At 35.8% G+C, this 21,449-nt stretch overlaps 1 protein-coding gene across 1 annotated transcript in view; it reads left to right on the forward strand.

Annotated features, from left to right (window-relative positions):
• Nucleotides 1–21,449, forward strand: part of CCDC73 (coiled-coil domain containing 73) — a 52,019-nt gene that overhangs the window by 26,691 nt on the left and 3,879 nt on the right. Inside the window, exons 9-15 of the mRNA XM_008937381.1 lie at nt 4,520–4,648; nt 4,996–5,055; nt 7,590–7,694; nt 11,172–11,282; nt 13,198–13,329; nt 17,081–17,237; nt 18,355–19,929. Of these exons, the coding sequence (XP_008935629.1) occupies nt 4,520–4,648; nt 4,996–5,055; nt 7,590–7,694; nt 11,172–11,282; nt 13,198–13,329; nt 17,081–17,237; nt 18,355–19,929 (2,269 nt within the window). The remainder of the gene's footprint in view (nt 1–4,519; nt 4,649–4,995; nt 5,056–7,589; nt 7,695–11,171; nt 11,283–13,197; nt 13,330–17,080; nt 17,238–18,354; nt 19,930–21,449) is intronic.

Below are 21,449 nucleotides of genomic sequence, written 5' to 3' on the forward strand. Positions count from 1 at the left end.
AAACTCAGTGTCAAAAATACCAAGTTTTGAAATGCCTGTCTGAATTCAAAAGATTTCAGCACTCCTACCAACATAAAAGCATACTGAGAAACACAGTAACAGTAAAGGAGAACAGTGGAAAAATTCTCAAATTAATTTCTAAATCACAATTAGAAAACATTTAGAAATGTTTATTTAGCTACATAATTCAAGTGATAGGTTAAGTATATATTTTTATGTTTATATATAAAACCAATATATATTTACCCAAATATTTGATGGATGGAAGAGCAACAGAAAAGTATTGGAAGCTGCCACTGGTGATAACTTTCCCCTATAGAAAATCCATATTTGTTGGAATGCTGACATCATCATAGCTACGAAGTTTTGAAGACAGCTTTGTCTTGGGTGCATTGGGCACACTACAGCTGCACAGTTCCCTTCTAAAAGGACAATTAATTTTTATCTGGCAAAAAGTGGGACATTCATCTAAAATGAATAACATATCTTTATTGTAATATGTTATAAATATCAAAATTGAGGAGCTTTAGAAATCTTTAAGCATGACAGTAAATTGGATTTGTTGATTTTGGTTAAGAGATGAAGATTAATTCATTACATAGAATCCTGTGAGGGTAAGTAATTTGGGAGGAAAGAAAAGAAAAATTTTTAAGAAAAATTCACATACTCACAAATTTCACTAAGAGGTGTGTGAGATAAACTGATAGTGATTTATGTACTCCAGCAGTCAAACATACTGCTTGGATTTTTTTTTTTTTTTTTTTTTTTAAGCTGTACTCTTGATTCTTAAGGTCATGAGTAATGAATTTTAAATAAAATACTGTTAGATAAGCAGGAGCAGGGGCCAGCTGAAACTTAATCTGGCTTCCTGGGTTCACCAGGAAATGCCTTTATCATTATTATTTCTGAATTTCTTATAGATTTAGTATTTGACCATCCTATTCTGAATGATGGTTGAAAACTGAACTGGAATTTAACTTCTTATCATTTTGCAAAAATAAAAAAGGGGGGAGGGCTTGTTTATTCGTAAATGCTTTTATAAATAAAAGCTGGGTATAATAGACTTGACTTTTTCCTCAAAATGCAGAATTTATGTGAAAACAGAAATGAACAATATAGTAAAAAAAAAGAAAAAAAATTACAGCCCTTTCTAAACAGAATTCCCTATTTCAAAAGTTTGCCTTTAAAACACTTCCAGACAGTTATGCAGTGAGACTGGCTTCCTGAAGTACATCTGTAATGGCACTTGTTGGTTCAGCACAGTTCTGTTCCTGAGGGCCTGTGGGCTCATCTTCTGGGTCACTGCAGGGGAAGAGAAAAGAAGTGATGGAACCGACTAGGTGCCCTGAGCTAGATTCCTTTCACTGTGGTTACCTTGTCCTTAGCCCAGCCACTGCAAAAGGGATTTTGGGGCAGTCAAGTGTTTTCCCTGTTGTAGAGCTGAAGAGACCTACAAGAGATACAAAACAATGACAATACTTTGATGTTGAGAGAAGTTTGGAAGAGGGATTACCAAATTGTTTGCACTTGCTACATAGCTGAAAGAATTCATTGTATCTGCAGCCCAAGTTGGGACAACCTGTAAAGCTGGTTTTATCTGCCTTTGAGGCTTGAGTGACCTCTAACAGCTCTTGACAGCTTCTGTGTTCAAACTTCTTTCCTCTGTAGCGTCAGTGCTGGAGTGGGAATAACTGTCCTTAGTACCAAAATCTTAATTTGGCTGTCAGCTCTTACAGCTATTACTTTGACTCAGACCAGGATGATCTCACACATTTGTTCTTAATGGAAATATGAAGTTAGTGAATGATGTTCAAAATTTATGGATAAAAAAACACTTATCTCCAATTTTAATTGAATTTCAAGTATGTGATGATGGTGTTAAATATGCACAACAGTAAAAGCTGGGTTAAATTAAAGTCCTTCCTGCACAGGTTTAGACTTCTGGGATTTGTGGGAAGAGGTATTTAAAGAGGTTGTAGTTTCCTCTTGACATTGCCTGCTCACAAGTCCAGTTCCTAAACCTTAGCTTAATGGACTGTAGCATAATTTCCTTTTCAGTAACATTTGTTTCAGGATTTGAATGTTTAGATATTCAGTGTGGTAGGATTCTTTTCAACTATTATGAAAATGCTTGCATTGAAATCTGGCCAAAAAAAAAAGAGGATTTTTTTCATTCTGATGCTTAAAAACCAGCTATGCTGCTCGAGGCCTGAAAGATTACAAGAGAGTTGCACCTATCTAGGAATAGAGCAAAAAGATGGAGTTGTAATTCTGGATGCAGTTAAAAGTCTGTGTAAGGTATCAGCCGTGCCTTGGGAACTGCTCACATCTGCCTGTGCTGGCTGCTCTTCCAGTCTCATACCACCTCTGCATCCTGGTACATGCATTTGTGTGGCCTTGAGGGAAAGTAGAATGAAAATTTTCTATTGATCAAAACTACATTTTACCAAAGAAAAAGGGGAGGAAGTTCTAGCTTAGATCAACTGGCAAAAGGAAAATATGTGTAAAGAGCAGGACTGTTTCTTTTGGGGCACTAGTGACTTCGCTGGCTTGAGGCGTTACTGAGCTGTGTCCTTAAACGCTGGCTGCTGCAACACCTCAAGGAGTGGGTTCAAAGCTTTATCCTTCTTTCTTAGCATTCCTCAAAATCTGACAATATTTTTTAGTTTCAAAGTACAAGAGAATATATGTACATATAAAATTATTTTATATTATTTTCAGAGCTACATGACTTATGCTTTCCCTTACCATGGAAACTTCCCTGTTGTATTTGGTAGTCTGGTTTGTGTTGTGGTTTTGGTTGGTTGTTGGTGTTAGTTTTCCCTACCTACAGCTTTGTTAGATTAGCAGATCTGGGTTGGGTTCCAGATGGTTTATACACATCCACCTGCTATATAAAAAGAAGAAAATGCAGGCATCTTTTCTACCTTAAGGACATAATTTCCTTGGTGCCACTTGTGATTCCACCATGACAAAATAAGCAGTAAGATTTTTCTGCACACAATAAACCCTGAGTTTTGGGAAATATATGGTATCTGACCCATAGGAGGCTTTTGCACCTGCTTGTGTAATGTGCAGCCTGCTAGCTGTGTTCCATGTACTCTTACTCAAGTTCTCGGTACAGACAGGCACAGTGCACCTTTTCACTTTTACAGAGTTAAAACTGCTTGCACCTTCTGCCACTTAAATGCAGGAACTCTCCTTTCATATTTCATCACAGAGCCTTCTAGGAAAAACAGTAAAATAATATGTTTTTTTGCTGAAGATGGAAAAAGTCTTACTAGTTTACAGAATATCACAGTAGTAAAGCATTGCTGTCTTTAGGTTCTGTAATTGATTCTGCCGTTACACTTAATACCTACTAGATCATTTTAGATTTAGTTATGGCTAAAATACATGAGAAACAAAGCCTATAGGAAAAAAAAAATATTTAAAAGCAGTAGCTATACTTGTATTTTCCATAAAACTTTGTGAATTTCAGCTACAATGTAATCTTCCTTTTTTCTTTCGTACTGTTGTATGATTTTGTCCAGAACAGTTAAACCATTGGTCTGTGATAAGATGGAATTCCAGTTTTGTGAAGAAAAGTTAAACAGACCAAAAGTAGTTGTTAGATAAAACTATTACCATTGTGAATGCTTGGTTCACCACTATGGCATCACGAAGAATTCTTGATACTATCTGTGAGCAGCATTCATAACCTCTGCGATTTGTCTGAGTAAACGTCAGAGTGCTCAAGGAGAGAGCGATATTAAACAGACTACCTTGTACCAGAATGGGAGGGGTGGGGGAGAACAGGGCACAATATTTATGACTGCAGGAACTATAAGTTGTAATTTAATGAGATCAAAGCTTTTGCTGTTTATTTGCTGCACTGGGAGCTTGGAATAAACTGGTTAGAAAACAGATACAAAAAAAAGAGTGCAGGATATGTAAAAGATTATGAAGACCATAAAATCAAAGGCATAATTTAGATGGAAAACCATGTTGTAGAAGCCTCTAATATAAAATTAATTTAGCATTTCCTGAATCATTAATGACTTAATCTCAGGGGAAAGCAAAGATCCTCCAAATTTATAGCCAGTTCCTGTTTTTACCAGATAGTCACTGGTCTTCCTTTTTTCCTTTTGATTCCCATGAACATACATGGTAGTTACAATAGGTACTTTATTCCTATTGTGTATCTTGGTTTAGGAAGTTTTACCAATACCAACTTAGTGTCCACTTCTAATATACTTCTTGGAAGAGAAAATAACGAAATGCTGAAGTATCATAAATACTCCAAACAGGAAAATCAGCACAGTAACATTTTACCTCTGAAAATAAACTTTTTTCTATGTGACAAATTTCAAGTTCAGCAAATCAGTCTTAAGAATTTTGATTCCTCTAATTTATTCTGTTGTTTCCATACATTATTTAAAAGTAGGGCATGACTCAGGATAGTTCCAAAGACTTGTCTTTGTTTTGAATTGCAATGCCTCTACTGGATGAACTATTTATATGTGTTTCCTGTGTTAAGGAACTGAAGAAAGTAACTACAGACTTGATAAGGTCCAAGGTCACATCTCAGTACAGGGTGGGAGAAGAAAACATCAATCTTGCAACAAAGGAGAAACAGTTTCAAGAACTGCAACAGAAATACAGAATGGTATTTTGGAATTTAAACAAATACATTTTTTGGTGAATATCTTCTGTTCTTCGTTCAGCAAATATCACAGCAGTGATCACTCTGATGTAGACAGATTCGTGATTCCTTTCTACTAACTGCATACACAGTATGCAAATAAAGCTATTTCCAGAAGGACTTTTTCTAAGGACATAAATACACTATGAATATAATTTTATAGTTAAAAAATATGAAAAAGAAGTAATTTCAAAATAATTCAATTTCTTTAAATAGCCTCATGATGATTCATAATATCACATTAATATTAGTGAAGAAAACAGGCAGTAATTTTAAATGCCTTTTACTGTTCTTTATGCTTTTTTTTTAAGGAGACAGCAGTTATTAAAAAAGTTCAAGAGGAAAACACTCACATTAAGGAAGAAAAGCTGGTGAGTTGTTAATACACTTTTCCTGTTAAAAATCACTTAGGAATACATGCGCTATATTTGATATTTAATTTTCTTAAGTTAGTATACTAAGCTATTAAAATTAATTACATTTACTAGTTTACTCTTACTTTAATACTAGCATAAACAGGATCTTACTTCTCAGTTCTTAGAAAGTATATTACCAGAACAAAGTCTGTTGTTTGACCCTTTATTCCAAGTCTTAACTTTTGTCTTTGAATTCACATGGGAGAAATTTGATATACCCATGAAAAAGTTCTTTACTTATCAACTCAGCACAAATAAGCAATAAGGTTTGCATAACATGCTTGCTGTTGTGCTCTCTGGCTGCCCAGTTTACTGCAATACTGCTAGTACTGAAACCAGATAAAACTGGAATCCTGTGTCAGTTGTATGCAAAGGAAATTGTTCTGTTCATACAGAACATATAGCTTTAGAATATTAAGCTACACCTATACATAGCTGAACTGAGTTAAGACTGTCTTCTGTCACAAACTCAGATATGTTCAGGAGCAAATCCTGATTTTCTAACCAAGGTCCGTGGAGTCAAAGATAAAATACAGAAAAAAAAAAAATAAAATTGTTCTAGTAACAGCATAATACATTGCTTTGCAGAATATTAAGTGTAAAAAGTGTAGGGGTTTTTTGTAAACAGTTGCAGAATTTTTACTCTGCAGGTCATTAAACCAAACATGTCAGAGAAGTGTATCATTCTTCTTCTCCAGGAGGGACAAAAACAGTAGTTTGCTTGTACACCACTGAGCACTCACTGAAGGAGGCTTATCTAGCACTACTCTTCCAATCTGTAAAAGCATGTTTGTATTTGAGTTTGCTTTTTAAAAATACTTGACAGTAAGCACAGGGGAAAAAATGAGAGACATAGTCAAGCTTCATTATTCCCACAGCCCTGAATGCACTAAAAGCATTTATATGGAGATGCTTGTACTGTAATTCATATCCATATTTGATCTCTATCTAATAACAAGACTCCATTTTGTTTCTCTATTTTGTCCTGTGTAAATTGCTAGGCTTTGTTTGTTTAGTTGGTTTTAGCATATGGAGGGATTTGGTATAAACCTGGAGGGGGCTCTAATACAGAGATGAATTGCATGTTTTCTCCAAGAACCTGGGTTAGAAGACCTGGATTTCTGTATTATGGAGCACACAAATTCACCATCTGGATTGACTGAAGATGTTGACTTCAGTGGTTTTTGGACTGAGGCTGCATATACCATCAGAATTATAGCTGATTTGCAGTGACCCATATGCAGAGAAGCAATCTTGTCCAATTGAGTGAACGTGTTACTTGACTGAGAAGACATGGCCAGCTCTGCTGCCAGCCTGTCCGACAACACTGGGCAAGGCATTCCACAGCTCTGTGGCTCAGTTTCTCTGGATGTAAAACTGAACTAAATATAAATTAAACTTCAGTGCAAAAATACAGTTAATCTCTGTTTAAGTATATATGCATGAAAAGGAATGAGAGTACACCCAAATAATTTTGGTTCTATAGATGTATCTGTGTATACAGTAGTACCAACAGTAGATAAATTTGAAAACTCTTTGCAATTACATGGAAGTACTTCAGTTTAATAATATGTTCCTCTCTCAATATATTTTGAAGCAACTGAGCACATTTAAAGACTGTCTTCTGTCTGAAACTCGTAGTTTTGTTCTGTGCAGGTCTTCTTTTAGTACTGCTGTTCTGGTGTTTAGGGAGTAGAAATTGGCTTGGGTGGATCATTCCCTTTGTCTTTAAATCCTTAGAAATATGTTTTGTAGCGTTCAATATAAAATTACTCTCTGTCTCCATTCCATCTATTTTTTCAGCCAAAACAAACATAATGGCAGCACCCATGGGTTTGTAAATCTGTACCACCTTAATCAACTCATGTTAGGTGTTTCTTGTTTTAGAACTTACTCTTCTTGAAGTAACAAAATAGTGCCACAAAATTTCAGAAAGTTGTGGCACCATCTGAGGTACGTACACTATATGATGCAAAGCTAATGTGTGGTAGTTCACATCCATTAGGATTTAACTGAGAAGATGCAGAATAATGTTACATAAGGGAGATGCATTAATGGAAGTGGTTACTTGCTTGTCATATAGTTCATCTGGGTTTTTCCATATTTTCCAGGATTGCAATATAGTATCATGAAATTATTCTGTTGGTTTAATTGAGCTCATAATGGGGTTGGATTTGGTATATTTTAATTCCTGTTTGCACTGATATACATTTGAAGTACCAATGGATTGTTCATTTTAAGAAAACTCTCTGAAAAAGAACTTGTAAGTTATAATAATGTTATATTCTCAAGGCAAAAGGCCAGGAAGAACCTGGAGTTGTTCTGATTTCTTCCTACAAACTCTTCCCCAATGTTGAAGAACATTTTAATATACATATATATACTGGCAGAATTAAAAAAAAAAAATCAAAAAGACATAAATTATCTAATGTTTAAATTTCAGAAACAAAATCTTATTCAATATATCTCAATTTGTTTGTATTAATAAGGAAATTCTCAGCTCTCTACAATGTGTACAGGAGCTGCTTCAGCGAATAACCCGAACGAATGTTACAATGGAAAGTGAATTAAATGCACTGAAAGAAGAGTATCAGGTCAGATTTTTCTTGATCACACAAGCTGCTACTATCTGTTATGTATTTTGTAAGTGGAGGGCTGTTAAAGACATCTATATGCTGTTCAGAACTTTTGACCTCAGTTCCATTGCTCCCTTAGCTCCTTAACTGTCAGCATGAACCTTGAAGCTCAGGCTGTGCTTTCCCTCTTTTTGTTCTCCCCTTAATGTAAATCATGGTTGCCATTCTCATCAGCCATTTCTGCAGCATAAGACTGGAATGTATTGGGGGTTGGTTTCAAGTATTTTGAAATCACATAATTTTATGACTTTTGTTTCTTATAATTTTCATGTAGGTATAAATTTCTTTTCTGGAAAAATAGTTCAAATTTCAGATCTTCACAGCCAGAGCTTTTCCCCTGTTTTGTTAGAGCAGAGTGACTAAAAAAAGAGCATATCCTTAGCCATTTCTTGCTGTCCAGTCTGATGGCATAGCTATACTAGAGGTGGTAAGTAGTCATGCTGGAAAGCATTGCAGCATTCCTCAGTTCCTCTCTTAGCACATGGAAGTGGCTCAGAACAATTTAGACTGTAAATGACACTGGAAGTCAGATTGGCCCACAGTAAACTAGAGATTAAGGTCATATCTGTTCCAGTCACACATGGCATGCAGGGTTCAAGAACAACCATTCGTTGGAGTGTTAGTAATTATCTACTGTTTGTCTGTATGTAACCACAACTATTTCATTCTCTGCTTGGCCTGTGAGGCCAAGGTTTTGAACTAAGATTTCAGTTGACTTCCAATCAAACTTCCTGTCTGCATGTATACTTTGGTTTCTAAGTAAATGCTTCTTTGCTAAATTGAAATGAGAGTCATTACAGGTAAACCTTTACAATGTCTTTTAATAGATGTAAGCAGTTTTCCTTCTGCCTCACTACCAATATATGAATTTTGCATTTTGATGAAACAAGTAAGGTTAAAGATGAGTTATGTTCTTCATTAGAAACAAGCTAGAATTTCACTAGGAATTAAAGTACCTGCTTTGTAGTACTAAATAAAGCTGCAGTGACTGGAAGAGAAAGGGAAGTCACTGATTTCAGATGTCTAGGTTCCTGTATTGTATTTGTATTAGAGGCTCTTGATTCAACCTTTGAAAGCGCTGTTGACTATATGAGGAACTCTCAATACTGAGTTTGACATAAATATTCCTTCTTGGTCTTCACTGTGGTGCTTAAGATCAGTGAAGATTTGATCTCAGTTGAGTTTTGTGAGAACATTCTGTGCATTCTCAAAACCAAGATTTTCTCACTTGTGAATGGAAATTAAAGGGATCTTAACATTTATCTAAGCACACATGAGTGATAAGCTTTCAAGCGATCACATCCAGAAACAAAAAAGTGGTGTTAGGCATTTCAGTAGATGTGCTTTTTTGTATAAAATAAATACATGCATAAAATGCAGTAATTCCATTAAATAGCATGCTGTAAATGCAATGCTGTATTAAAAGTGAATGTCACATGTTCTTGTTCTTCCCATAGGAACTCATGAGGTTATTTTCATTTAGCAGAAATGTCTTTCTTTAAACAGTAGTTCTAAAATGCCATTGTTTTTTAGAGCTACTAGTTTGGGTGAAAGGTTGTTACAAGTACCAGGACATTCCAGGGAATGAGAAAAATGGGAGTTACAGAGAGCTGAATATATAACTTGAAGGGTCTGCCTGCTTTCCTGCCAATTTGAGAGCTGCAGCTTCCATCTTTATTGATTTTTAGAACTGCAATATGATGAATGGGGCCTGAAGGTTATGTATTGTTCTTATCCTCTATCCTACGTCCCAGTCAAATCTATGGACCTTGCTCATCAAGAAAAAGTTTTTTTTCAGAATAATAGAAAAACGGAGGAAACAACTGTACAGTCCCATGGAAACATTTTTGCTCTTATACTTGCAAAAAATTAATGCTTGTTTTTGGGCTCAAGACGACAAAACACTTAAACTTGCAAGGTAACAGTAAAGAAGGATCATACTGTCCATTTTCATTCTAACAATGCATACTTGATGCTAGGATACCAATGTCCTTCTGAGTTCAGAAAAACAAGTTATAATTCTTTAACAAATGACAGAATACTCCAGAATGCAGAGAATACAGGTGTTGCCCTCTCTGTAAAACTGGCTTTAACATATGATCAGTTCTATTCATCTGCTACTCCTGGTATTTTGCCCTGTGAGCTATGCTGTGAATACCTATTATAATCTAGCTCAGAGGAAGTGGCATTTGAGACACAAGTAAAAGCATCCTTGGAGTTAGAGCTGGTTTATTGAAGAGAGGTGGTCTTGGACTTGCAGCTTATAGAACTGGATGAAAAGCACCACATCAGAGTGCAGTTATTCAGACGATGTGTTGTTGAATTGTCTCATCTTTTTAACTGTATAATCTGTCAGAGAAGATCACTATATTGTCATGCACTTTTTCCGTGTGTGCAAGAATGCAGGGTAGTCTGAATTTTCCTAGTGTTAATACGTCTAAGATATATTTAATAGTGTAGCTAAATTAATATAGGCATTTTAAAATGGATACTAAGCGAATCAAGAAGTAGATTGAGTTTTAGTTAAAAGATTAAGTAAAAGGAATTGCATTGGAGTATTGCCCCATAACATTTTTCAGGTGGACTTTCAAAGAAGCTCAGCAGAGTCATAAATATGTGGCTGGTCACATAGTTATGTGCATTAAAGTTATGCTTACGTAGTCAAATATATTTATGTCATCTCTATAGTAGATAATGGATGCAGTAAGCCCTTTATCTTCCATAATGTTTGCTATAAACATGTAATAAGATAAAAATTCCAACAGTACCTGAGTTGTGTGAAGTTACTGTTGATCTACAGAAGACTGCTTTAATGTATCACAGTAAAGCTGAAAGAGTTAACCCAAAATTTTGCAAGTACAATTATGATAATATAAAACTTAATATTTGTGTTATTTTAACAGACTCCTATTTCAGTGATCTAATAGAAATAAATTAAAGGATAATGAGACACATACTTCATATTCCAGTAGGTATGTTTTAGGATTTAAGGTTTATACAGTTTATAAGGTAGGTTAATAAACAATTTAGAAAAGGAAAACTGATCCAAAAAAAAAAGATATTTTCTTTGATTATACAGTCATTTTTTCTTTAAGAACAATGGATCTAGAGTATGCTACATTTCATATTTCTCATCTCTGGACTTTATATTACTTTTTCAGCACATTAAAACTTATGCAGTGAAACTGAATAATGGCAAGTGTTTTTATACCCTTTTATAGCCATTTCTTTTTTCATAACCTCCCCCTGTTTCCTGTTAGCTAAACTATAAGCACCTTTCTGTTAATTTATGAAAATTATTGTTGAGATAGCACATTATCACTGATCTGTATGGCACTTTCAGCATGTTAGAAGCAAAGGTCCAAGCAACATAAAACACATCAAAATTCATTAATGTGGTATTGATTATTTTTTGGATAATTAATTTTATTGCAGACCCTTGAAAGAGATAATGAGCTGCAAAGGGAGAAGGCAAAGGAAAATGAAGAAAAGTTCCTTAATCTTCAAAATGAGCATGAGAAAGCACTAAGAACTTGGAAAAAAGATGTAGGTTTATTAAATTAAATGTTAGAGTATTAAAGGGTTTTTGAAATAGTCATCAAGCATTTCAGGTAATTCCTAAACGCTAATAAAATACTGAAGAAATAATACAACAAAAACAACTGATTTGTTTTCCAGTAATGCAGATTCTTCTAGAAATAGATTTTATTTTTATTTTGAAAGGTAAATTTTAGGAGAAATGTTGACTTCTGTGCTCTAAAAGGCCAGTGTACTTCCTGCAGTTCTGTAAAACAAGAGCCCAGGAGCTTTCTAAATTCAAGGTGTTACCTTGAATTCAGCACTTAAATATTCCAGAATTACACTGTTGCCATTACCTAGACACGGAAGCAAATACAATTTCTAACTTACGTTGAATTTTATGCATTTTTCAGGAAACCTGACATTTTTTACGCAACTTTATCAAGAGTATACCACTATTTTTAGGCTGCACTCCTGTACCCTGAAAAAACCATCAGTTAACTGTCATACAGTAAAAAATGAACGTAAACCCAAATATACTGAAGTGACACAGACTAAAGGCATTTTTGAATGGCCAGATACCCAGAAAAAAATGCAGCCTCCAACTGAATCAGGAAGCAACACCAAAGGCTTGCTTTAAAGCAGAGGTCCTGATTTGACAGGAATTATTCAGTGTGGACTCTGGGGTAAAAGGGGATAAGAAAAGGTAAAAACCTCTATATCCTCTTAGTGAATTCACCTGTGTACACCTAAACAAGGGGTCTTCAATATCTGCTACTCTTTCTACTATTTCATTACTTTAAAAGAATATTTCAGTAATTATGTAATCCAAAATAATTAGCAAAATATTTTGGCTTAAAAATTGTCTGCAATAATAAATGCATGTTTTCAAGTAAGAAGAATAAATACTTCTTCAGTAAGACAAGATCTGGTTAGTGTGTCAACCGGACTCGAAAGCAGCATTTGTTTAATAGTTTCTCTTCTTTTTTTCTATATAATTGGCACCTACTGCCAGAAAGGTTTTGAATTTGGTAGGTAGATTCTCAGGGAGGCTGTGGAAAAATAAAGCAGAGTTGTCCTTCTAATCCTGTTGTCTGCTGCTAACTTGTCAGTGCAGCCACTATGGAGATGACTGCAGTCATGAGACTACAGAATAGCTGAAGTGTTTTGATGCTTACTGCCCTGAGATTTCAGCTCCCTGATTCCTGGAGAAGTTATACCATAGTTTCCTGTACAGACCTGGGAATTGGCCCTGCTCGTTTCTCAGGAGTGTTTCCAACTATTCTTTAGAAGATCGTTTTACTTTTTTTTTTTTTTCCCTCTTTGTATTTCTGCCACAGCCAACTAGAAATTTGGTCTCTTAATGCCTTAAACTGTAGTGTCATCATGGATAATGTTAAAACTGTCTGGGAATATATGTAAATTAAATTAAGGTATTTCTGTGAAATTGTCCTTCTTGTTCTTTTTACAACTTGTATTTTTGACCATTCTTTTTGTTCCAAGTAGGAAAATTTGTTACATACTTACTGGATACTTGAGTCTATTTAGAGGAATAAAGTGCTAAGCAAATTATTTGCTGTTTGTACTTTCTTGGCAATGTAGGTAGTGAATAAATGTTGACTGTTTATGTTTGAGCCAGAAAAGGAAGAAAGCTACACATACAGTTGTGACTTTTTTTGAGCGTTGCTATTGGAAGTAAATGGGGGAACCAAACCCAAACAATTCATAAAAGGTATCATCTGTGATGGAAATGTGATTAAAATTTTGGTTTGAATGAAAGAGTTCTGAATTATCTTTGTACAAAGAAATTCCATAGCACCTATACTTTCTTTTAAGAATTTAATTTGCTGAGCTGCTGATATCTGTAAAATACTGGTTTACGTATTTTAACATGAAGTAAAGATCTGTGTGTTTGTGTTCTGTGTACCCTCACTTATTACAGGAGGAAAACATGAGAAGAGAAATAGACACTCTTAAAAATGAATGGAATTCCCTTAAAGGATTTCATAGACATCTTGAAGATTATCCTCCTCCTCAGCAAAATCAGCATTCTGAGCAAGTGGCAAACCTGCAGGCAAGTGTCTCTAACAGCTGCAGTACTTTGCATTTCTTGTGGAAAAATATTAGAGAATGAGACACATGACAGTTTTTCTGATCTGCCTGTTGTGTCCACTGATCTTCCTTTGAGACTGCTAAACCTAAAAATTTATCTGATGTAATCCAAGACCCCATTAAAATTTAGTATACCCAGAGAATATACCCCTTTCATCCAGAGGGGCACTTATATCACAGAAACTTGAGGTACTATTAATAAATTTAGATGTAATAGATAGCAGTTGTTTTAAGATTATCTTTACTAAATCCTATTCCACAAACAGTTTGCATGGGTGTTTCTCAAATACTGTGGCAGATCCATTGACTTCATACGTACACAGGTTCCCTGGAACTTTGGCAGTCAGTCCACTTCTACTCAACGGAACTATTTTAAGCCTCTAACATGGGACAGATCAAAAATAAAACCCCAAACAAAGCCCCAGACACACATGAGCTTGTGTTGCTGAACCAAATCCATGTTCAGCTCTATATACAGAGCCTATCTGAGAAGTCAGCACGTAGGTTAAGCACAGTAAGATGGTCTGTTGAGGAAAAGGAAGAGCATGTAGCTCTGCAGCTGTATTATCCCTCAGTTAAACTGGATTGCAAATCTATGTTCCAGTCCTTTGTAAGATTGAAAAAGTGGGAAGAGTCATATGCCATAAGAAAACCTTTCCTAACAGATGAAGTGTATTCTGTTGTTTGTTATTGTTATATCTTTTTTTTCCCCGTTAGTTTTTACATCCAAATAATGAATTATCCTTCAAAGAAGGGAAAACTCACTTTGCATGTTTATGATTTTGCTTTCCGTGTCAGGAAGCAGGAAGACACTAAGACTCTAAAGAACTAGTCTATGATTTGTCAGCAAAATGTCAAAGCATAATAATATTTTAGAATTTGGAAGAACTTAAACTCAATTTTTTCACAATGCATGTATATGTGTTTATGGTTCACAAACATACTACACACACAAATATATATACATGTACGTATCTGTATGTGATTAATAATGCAATGGAAGTTAGACTCAAAATGAGTCCTCACCATGGCAAAGCTGTGTGAGTTTTACAGGGTGTAATGTAATTGTGTGACTTGTACAAGTCATTGCTTCTTTGAAAGAAAATGAAATATGAAATATGAATTATGTTTAGGATGCAGAATCAATGCACACAGTCATTCATTCACAATCAATAGTACCTGTGCTTACTCAGATAACTCTAGTTGTTTGAAAGTAGATAAGCTTAAAGCATATGCTTATAAAGGCAAAACTCTGAGATGTCTTCTAAATATGTATCTTACACTGTCTTATAGCATGTGATCGTACAACACAAAGTGGTGTGGCACTAAGATTTCAGAAGCTAGGCATGTTAGGCCAAGTCCAATCTCCAGTGGAACACTGCCAAGAAATCACAGGAGCTGCAGCTGATTGTTGGAATTTCACCCTCTATCAGCAGCGTGTCCGTGTCTAGTAAAACATAAAAGGGCAAGGTGTTGGCTAAGGCTTAGATCTTGACTATGGCTCCATGTATTGCAAGGAAGTATGCATACATTTACTTTTACACCTAATGCAATCTGAAATCCCTACAATTACTTGTGGGGCATGACATTTAGAATGTAAATAAACTTCTTGACACTGATCACCTGTGGAATAGTAATTAAACAAAACACTTTTTTAAAAAGAAAGATATCATGTCAGACCTCATTGCAGACCCCAACTGCCATTTATTTTAACCTTACCATGCTTCACATCTAGTTAAATATCACTTGTAATGCAGTTCTGTACTGTTAGAGAAGAGGGCTACACTTGGCAATGGGTTATTGTCATTCTTTTGTGTATATATATATACACACATATACAGGGACATCTGGTTTGGAGAAGGTTTTTAATTTCATAGTATGAAATACTGAGGGAAATACCATCTTAAGTACATATCTGTTGCTTCAATTTTACTAAATCACAGGGGGGGGAAATTAAAATCCAGCTTTAATAGTTTTGATATGTAGGCATTTTAGTTTATGTATCTCCAGCTGATTTTTTAAGGGCTGAACAGCCATTTGAAGTTTAATGAAAACTGGGTTTATTCAACTGATCTGACAATGTAGACAGGAATCATGTAACCTTTCTCCCTTTCCAAGAACACTTGATCATGTTTGTTTCAGATGCATTCAGCAGTTCAGCTCATACCAATGAATGTGGTAAGTTCCACTGAAGCAGCTGTTTTATACCTGTATGAAAAGAGTAACATGGCCAGTTATCTTGTGTTCTTTGGTGCTTCTGTCTAAAGAAACAGCTCCTAGAAGAAAGAGATTATAAAACAATTACAGCTTTCATGAAAGGAAAAGGAAATTTCTACTATTTGTATTTGAGAAGAAAAGCATGAAAATGTGATGCCAAGGCTGAATAAGCCAAGAAACAAAATTAACTAATTAAAAATTTAAAAAACAAGAAAGATGTAATATTTACAATTTCCAAATCAGAATGAAAGGGAAGGTGATAATAAAACATGAGGAAAAGAGAGAGAAAGAAATTTCAACTGAAACTTCAAATTAAAACTGGGCCATTTCAGGGAGGAAAACTTATTTTTAGGACCCTCTTCCCTTCACAATGACTTCTCCCTCTTCCAAATCTGCAAAGCTGGGAGCATCAGGATGTTTCTGTGACCTGTAGAAAATTGCTTCCTGCAATTTGTATTTTACATCACCTACTATGCCAACATTGCAATAATCCCATTTTTTGCCCAGTCTTATCTACATGCCTCCTTTTGTTTTGCAATATACTCTGTCCTCACCACACATGTGGTACCCCAGCACAGTGCTTGCAACTCCCTCCCACACCCCAGTCTTCCTTTTGCAACACCTCCTGTCACCCAGGAACCTTCAGCTTTTTCTCATGTCTTTTCTGGACTAAGCAATACCCCTGCTCCCTCCCACACCTGCCTACTTTTATGTTCTGTTTTAGGGCAAGAGCCAGCATGTGCTCCTACCTTCAGCTGCCAAACAGTTGATGATAAAGGATGCATCTTCTTTTCCTTTTTTTTTGGTGGAGTTTTATTAGTTTGTTTCTTTACTATTCAGTTCCCAGTTTTCACAGAATGTTATTGAATGCAACTTTCAAAAATAGTCAAATGCAGCTGCAGCAGTAGACCAGTTACTTCACCTTTACGTCGATGCATGTTTCAGGCTTTTATTCCTGTTGAATTTGACTCAAATTCAGGGTAAAAAGCCACCTGGGAGGGGATGAGGAACTGATTGAGAGGAATTGCAAATTCATAAGCCTTATTTGTCTAGGAAATGAAGTTAAAAGTCCTGGGTGGTTTGTTAGAAAAACAGTGTTAATATATGTGATGCACACATGTTTCAGTGTAAATAGCAGTGGTGCAGGTTTTTTCCATATGTAAGTACTGAGCAGGTCAGTGATTTACCCAGCAGACAGGGGGAGTGATCCAGTCAGAGCATGAACAACACGTTACTTCCTCTGTCAATCTGTGGAATTTTTCTCTGTGGACTGTAATATAGCAGAATCTAACTTCTTTCCTGCTCTTCTAGGCTACTGGTCTGCTTTTTTTCCCCCTTCTATTTACATTAACTTTGCATGCTTCAGGTGCATGGTCTTTGGTTTCCACCAGAATTATAAAAATAATTTTTAAACCCAAGTCCTGAAATATAAATCTAATCAGTGACTGTAGTAAACTATTAAAATATGTATAACGTTTTGTTCCTTCTTATGCTAGAGTGGTCAAGATCACTCAAAAGACAGTGAAATACAGGCTGCTCAGGAAGAAAATGTATATATTATAAGAAAAGATGGTCATTTTGGAGATGAAGAAACTGAAGTAAAAACCACAATGGACTACTCTTCAAGCATTGAGGAATTACAGATAGAACAAAGTATTAACTTCACACAGATAATAGAGATAAGTAGTATTGTTGAAGAAAGGATAAATGTTTACCAATACAGTACATGACAAGAGAATATTTGAATCCTGGATTAAATTTTTTTGTAGTAACAGTGAAGTTCTTGGTGTCAATGGTGCTAATCTATGATAAACTTACAAAGCTCTGAATGAAAGCACAGTAATTCCAGTGGCTTCCCTGGGACACTAAGATCTGTGTGTTGTAACCCCTCAAGCTGTTGCAATACTCTTTCTGCATGCCACTTGAAGTGAATGGGGGTTAGGAGGAACTATAATGTGTATGTAAGTGTTTTGAAGCAAAACCCAAGGGCTTTCCCTTTGCCATAAAACAACGAAAAAAGGCAGAAAGAGGGATTGCACTGCACAGAACAGTGAAGGTCTGTTCATGTGGATAATTGCAGGACAAAGCACTTTGTAACTCCAGTAAGTAATTTTTTGAAGCCACATAAAGGAGTTGTGCTTAGTCTTTAATGCTCAGTCTCTCAAATGTAGCAAAGGTAAATGAAAATTTAAAAGCTTATTAACTGCAAAGTAACAGCTTTAAAGGATCAATGCTCACAGCTTTCAAGTGTGTCTTTCAGCAAACACCTCTCTGATATTGAAATGCTTGTTATTCCTCTCAGGCCCACTACCATCAAATCAGAGCATATTCCTTTTGTTACAAAACATAGACCCTTAAACAGTTTTTCTTCTTTCTTTTCCATTTAGCTAAAAATGCCACTTTCAAAAATAGATGCATAGAGTTGCAGTAGTAACCAGTAGCTTAAAATGTGTTCTAATTTCATAATGAAGTTTCCTTTCAATAAAAGGCTGACAGATACCAGTTGGGTAATATTTCATCTATAAACTGTATCTAATATCTAAAAATGTTAATATGTTTTGTCTGAACAGTTTATCAAAACTTTGCAAGTTACCATACTGCAATACTTATCTTCAGTAACTTTTTGATAGACGTGTGTGTGTAATTTAAGCTCAGAAAAAACAGCACAAATACTAATCTTGACTCCATCTCTTGGAAATTTTAAACTGTAACAAATGACTTTAACCTCTGGGCTATCTATCACTAACTAGAGCATACATTTCTCTAACAGATCTACAAGTTCTTGAAAACAGTTTTAAGGATGAAATTAATGTTGCTAGCCTTTATGAAGAAAAGCAAGGGGAGGCTTCTCCCAGGAATACCCTCTCCACAGATACCGATTTAATTACCCAAGGACAGACCTCAGAAATACATGTCACTGAGTGCAAAGAAGCAGAAAATCTAGAAGCAACACATAGAATGTCACTGAATGAAAACAATGCCAATTTAGAACAAAAGCTCCAGGACAGCACTGAGCCATTGACAGCATGCCATACACCAACAAGAAAGGTTCTTTTAGACAGCACTGTAGGTGCCTACAAGAAAAATGGAAAGCAGGACACCGACTCTAGCAAGCAAGCATTGTGCAGTACTGCAGATGAATCAGTTTGTGACCAAGCAGATACAAAATTCAATACCATACAACACAACGCAAGTATCCTTACACCTGAAGCACCCAAAACTGAGTCTGAAGCACCCAAAGCTAAGTCTGAAGCATTTCTTTGCACTGAGAAGAATGCTGGGTGTGAGAGAAGTACAAGTAATCATCCAGCTAAGGAGTTAAGTTTTGGCATCCTATCTTATAGTAAAGAAAATTCCCAGACAGAATACCAAAAATGTAGCTTGCTGGACAGGGACAATTATGTAGGCAATGAATTACATAAAACAGAAGAAAACTTGTTAAATCTGAGTGACTTCCATAGAGATAAACTTCCTTTAGAACAGGCACACCTTGATGCTGAAGACAGAAGTTACGACGACGGTGCCAGAAACGTAGACAGAAATGGTGCACTGAGGAGTGCGGGCACCCCCACAGCTGATGCTCAAGACCTACCAGCTGTTTCTTTTGGCCGTGCAAGCAGTGATGATGCCACAAAAAGACATAGTGATGCTATGTCTGTCTTAAGCACTTTCAATTTATGTCCCCCAAAATTAGAAAGAGGAATAAATGTGGATGACGTGCACAGCAAGCAACCCAAACAAGACAGTACTGAACAAACAGGGCATGCTACAAATACATGGACTTCAAATGCTGAAACCATATCTCCACTAAAGGCTGATGTTCTTAAAATAATTAGTGAAAAAAAATCCCAAACAGACAGAATTGGTACAGATGAACTAATTCCATGTAAAAAAGTTAATTATGATATTCAGATACACTCAATCAAAACTGGACATTCCCTAGAGGTTAATAATTCCTCAAATAACACGTTGTTAGAAGAGAAAAAAGACTCACTGAATAGTACAGTTCCAGGAAGGAAGTTTGCTGAGGGTCACCTGAAAGAATCATGCGTTTTACCCATGAGAACATCTGGAAATTTAGTAAACATAAGTGGAAGGTCATCCTTTGATCTTTCAACCTCAGATAAAAAAGCTGAGAAAACTCCAGTATACTTAAATGTTTTGGACCCCAGTTCTTGTTCAGGAGTAAATCAAATGAGAGGTCAAGCTACTTGGACTTCCACTTCCAAGGAACCTTCCCTTTTGACAGAGGATCTACTTTGCTTAGTGGAAAACACAAAGGTTATTTCAAAAACACAGCAGCAACATATTGGTGAAAATGTTGACAGAAGAGAAAAAGGACTAGGTAAGAAAAATAAGCATTTATTTTTTGAAACATATACTGGATACACTTAAAATAGTTATCAGAATGTGAAATTTCTGTATGTAAGTTCAGTGTAGCATTTGAAAAATGTAAACCACCCGACATGTTAGTTACATGGAAAAAAAATATATAGAAAGATGATATATCTCTGTTTAATTTATAGTATAAATTCAACTAGACAGCTTTTGTTTGCTCAGTTATATGATTACATAAACTTTCTTGTATTTTCCTTTATGAAAGAAAAGCAGAGCCATGACAAACTGAATTTTTACAGGCATTTCGAAGCCTAATGTATCAGGGCTCTGCATATATCTGAAAAGCACTGAGCAGCTTCTGGGAATTACTCATTGCCCTTATTTTGCATAAAAATTGGGGTAGGTTTTGAACCAGTAGATGGTTCTTTGAATGAGGCTTAGAGAAAGTTGGCTTTTTTATTGTATTGTGTCTCTTTAAATCAGATGGACGCTTAAAGCCACCCAAGTGCCTGAATCTGTGAAAAGAGACATTTGCATTCTTTGAAGCTGTGGAAAACATACATAGCTGTTGGATGCTCAAGGGGGTTTTGCAGCTCCTGCTGTTGGCACTTGGTGATTATTTGCTGAGCAAAACTTTCCATATCCAAAATGGTAACTGTGCACTTTATTCCACATTTTTCTAAATCCTTACTGAAATGTGGAAGAACTGAATTTCAGACTTGTTTTGCCATAAAATTAGCTTCTAAATTATCCCTATATTTATTTCTAAAAGTGCTATTTCTACATCAAATCTTTCACCAAAGTAACAAAACTATCATCTCTATTTCCACAGTAAGCTGGTTCCAGTACATTTGTAGATGCTCCTCTAGTTCAGTGACTGGACAGAGAGTTGAAGTGGTGCCTTCCTTTCTCAAAGTAACACTAGCATGTGGATTCTGTTCTTAATGCAAGCTGTAAGCTTAAAAAAGCAGATGATCATTTAGGCTCTGGAAGAAATAAAAGCCTGTGCTTTTGTAGAGGAACGGAGTTTGGGTGCTTAGATGTTGTTTACAAGAGCTAGATCCACAGTATAGTATTTATTGTTTAAGTCTGTTTGAGGTTTTGTTGGTGTGGCACTTTGAGCTTTGCCCCTTGAACATACTCGGAGCAGAAGGGACAGCCCATCCCTCAGTTCTGCAGCCAGAGGCAGTGACAGGAATCCAGCAGGCTGGTCTTAAATTTGTTGGTAATTTTGTTACTTTACTTGTCCTCTTGCCTACATATATTTGTATACAGACACACAATGTTTTGAAGCTCAGTTTCAGAAAAATTTTTGTCCCTAAAATAAGTGGTGGTAGCAGGGTGGCAGAATCCTGATCTCAGATAGTAGATTATTTCTTCTAATAATGCAAATTTTGATAGCTGTTTCAAGAAAATGAATGCATAATTATGTCATGTTCTGTATGTAGCTTTCCTGTAAAAACAGGCAGCACGTTTTGATCATGCAAGGAACTTGAGACTGGCTTTCTGTGCAGCCTATAAGACGCA

This window comes from Merops nubicus, unplaced genomic scaffold (assembly GCF_000691845.1).
Source record: "Merops nubicus isolate BGI_N331 unplaced genomic scaffold, ASM69184v1 scaffold2813, whole genome shotgun sequence".
Lineage (NCBI taxonomy): Eukaryota > Metazoa > Chordata > Aves > Coraciiformes > Meropidae > Merops > Merops nubicus.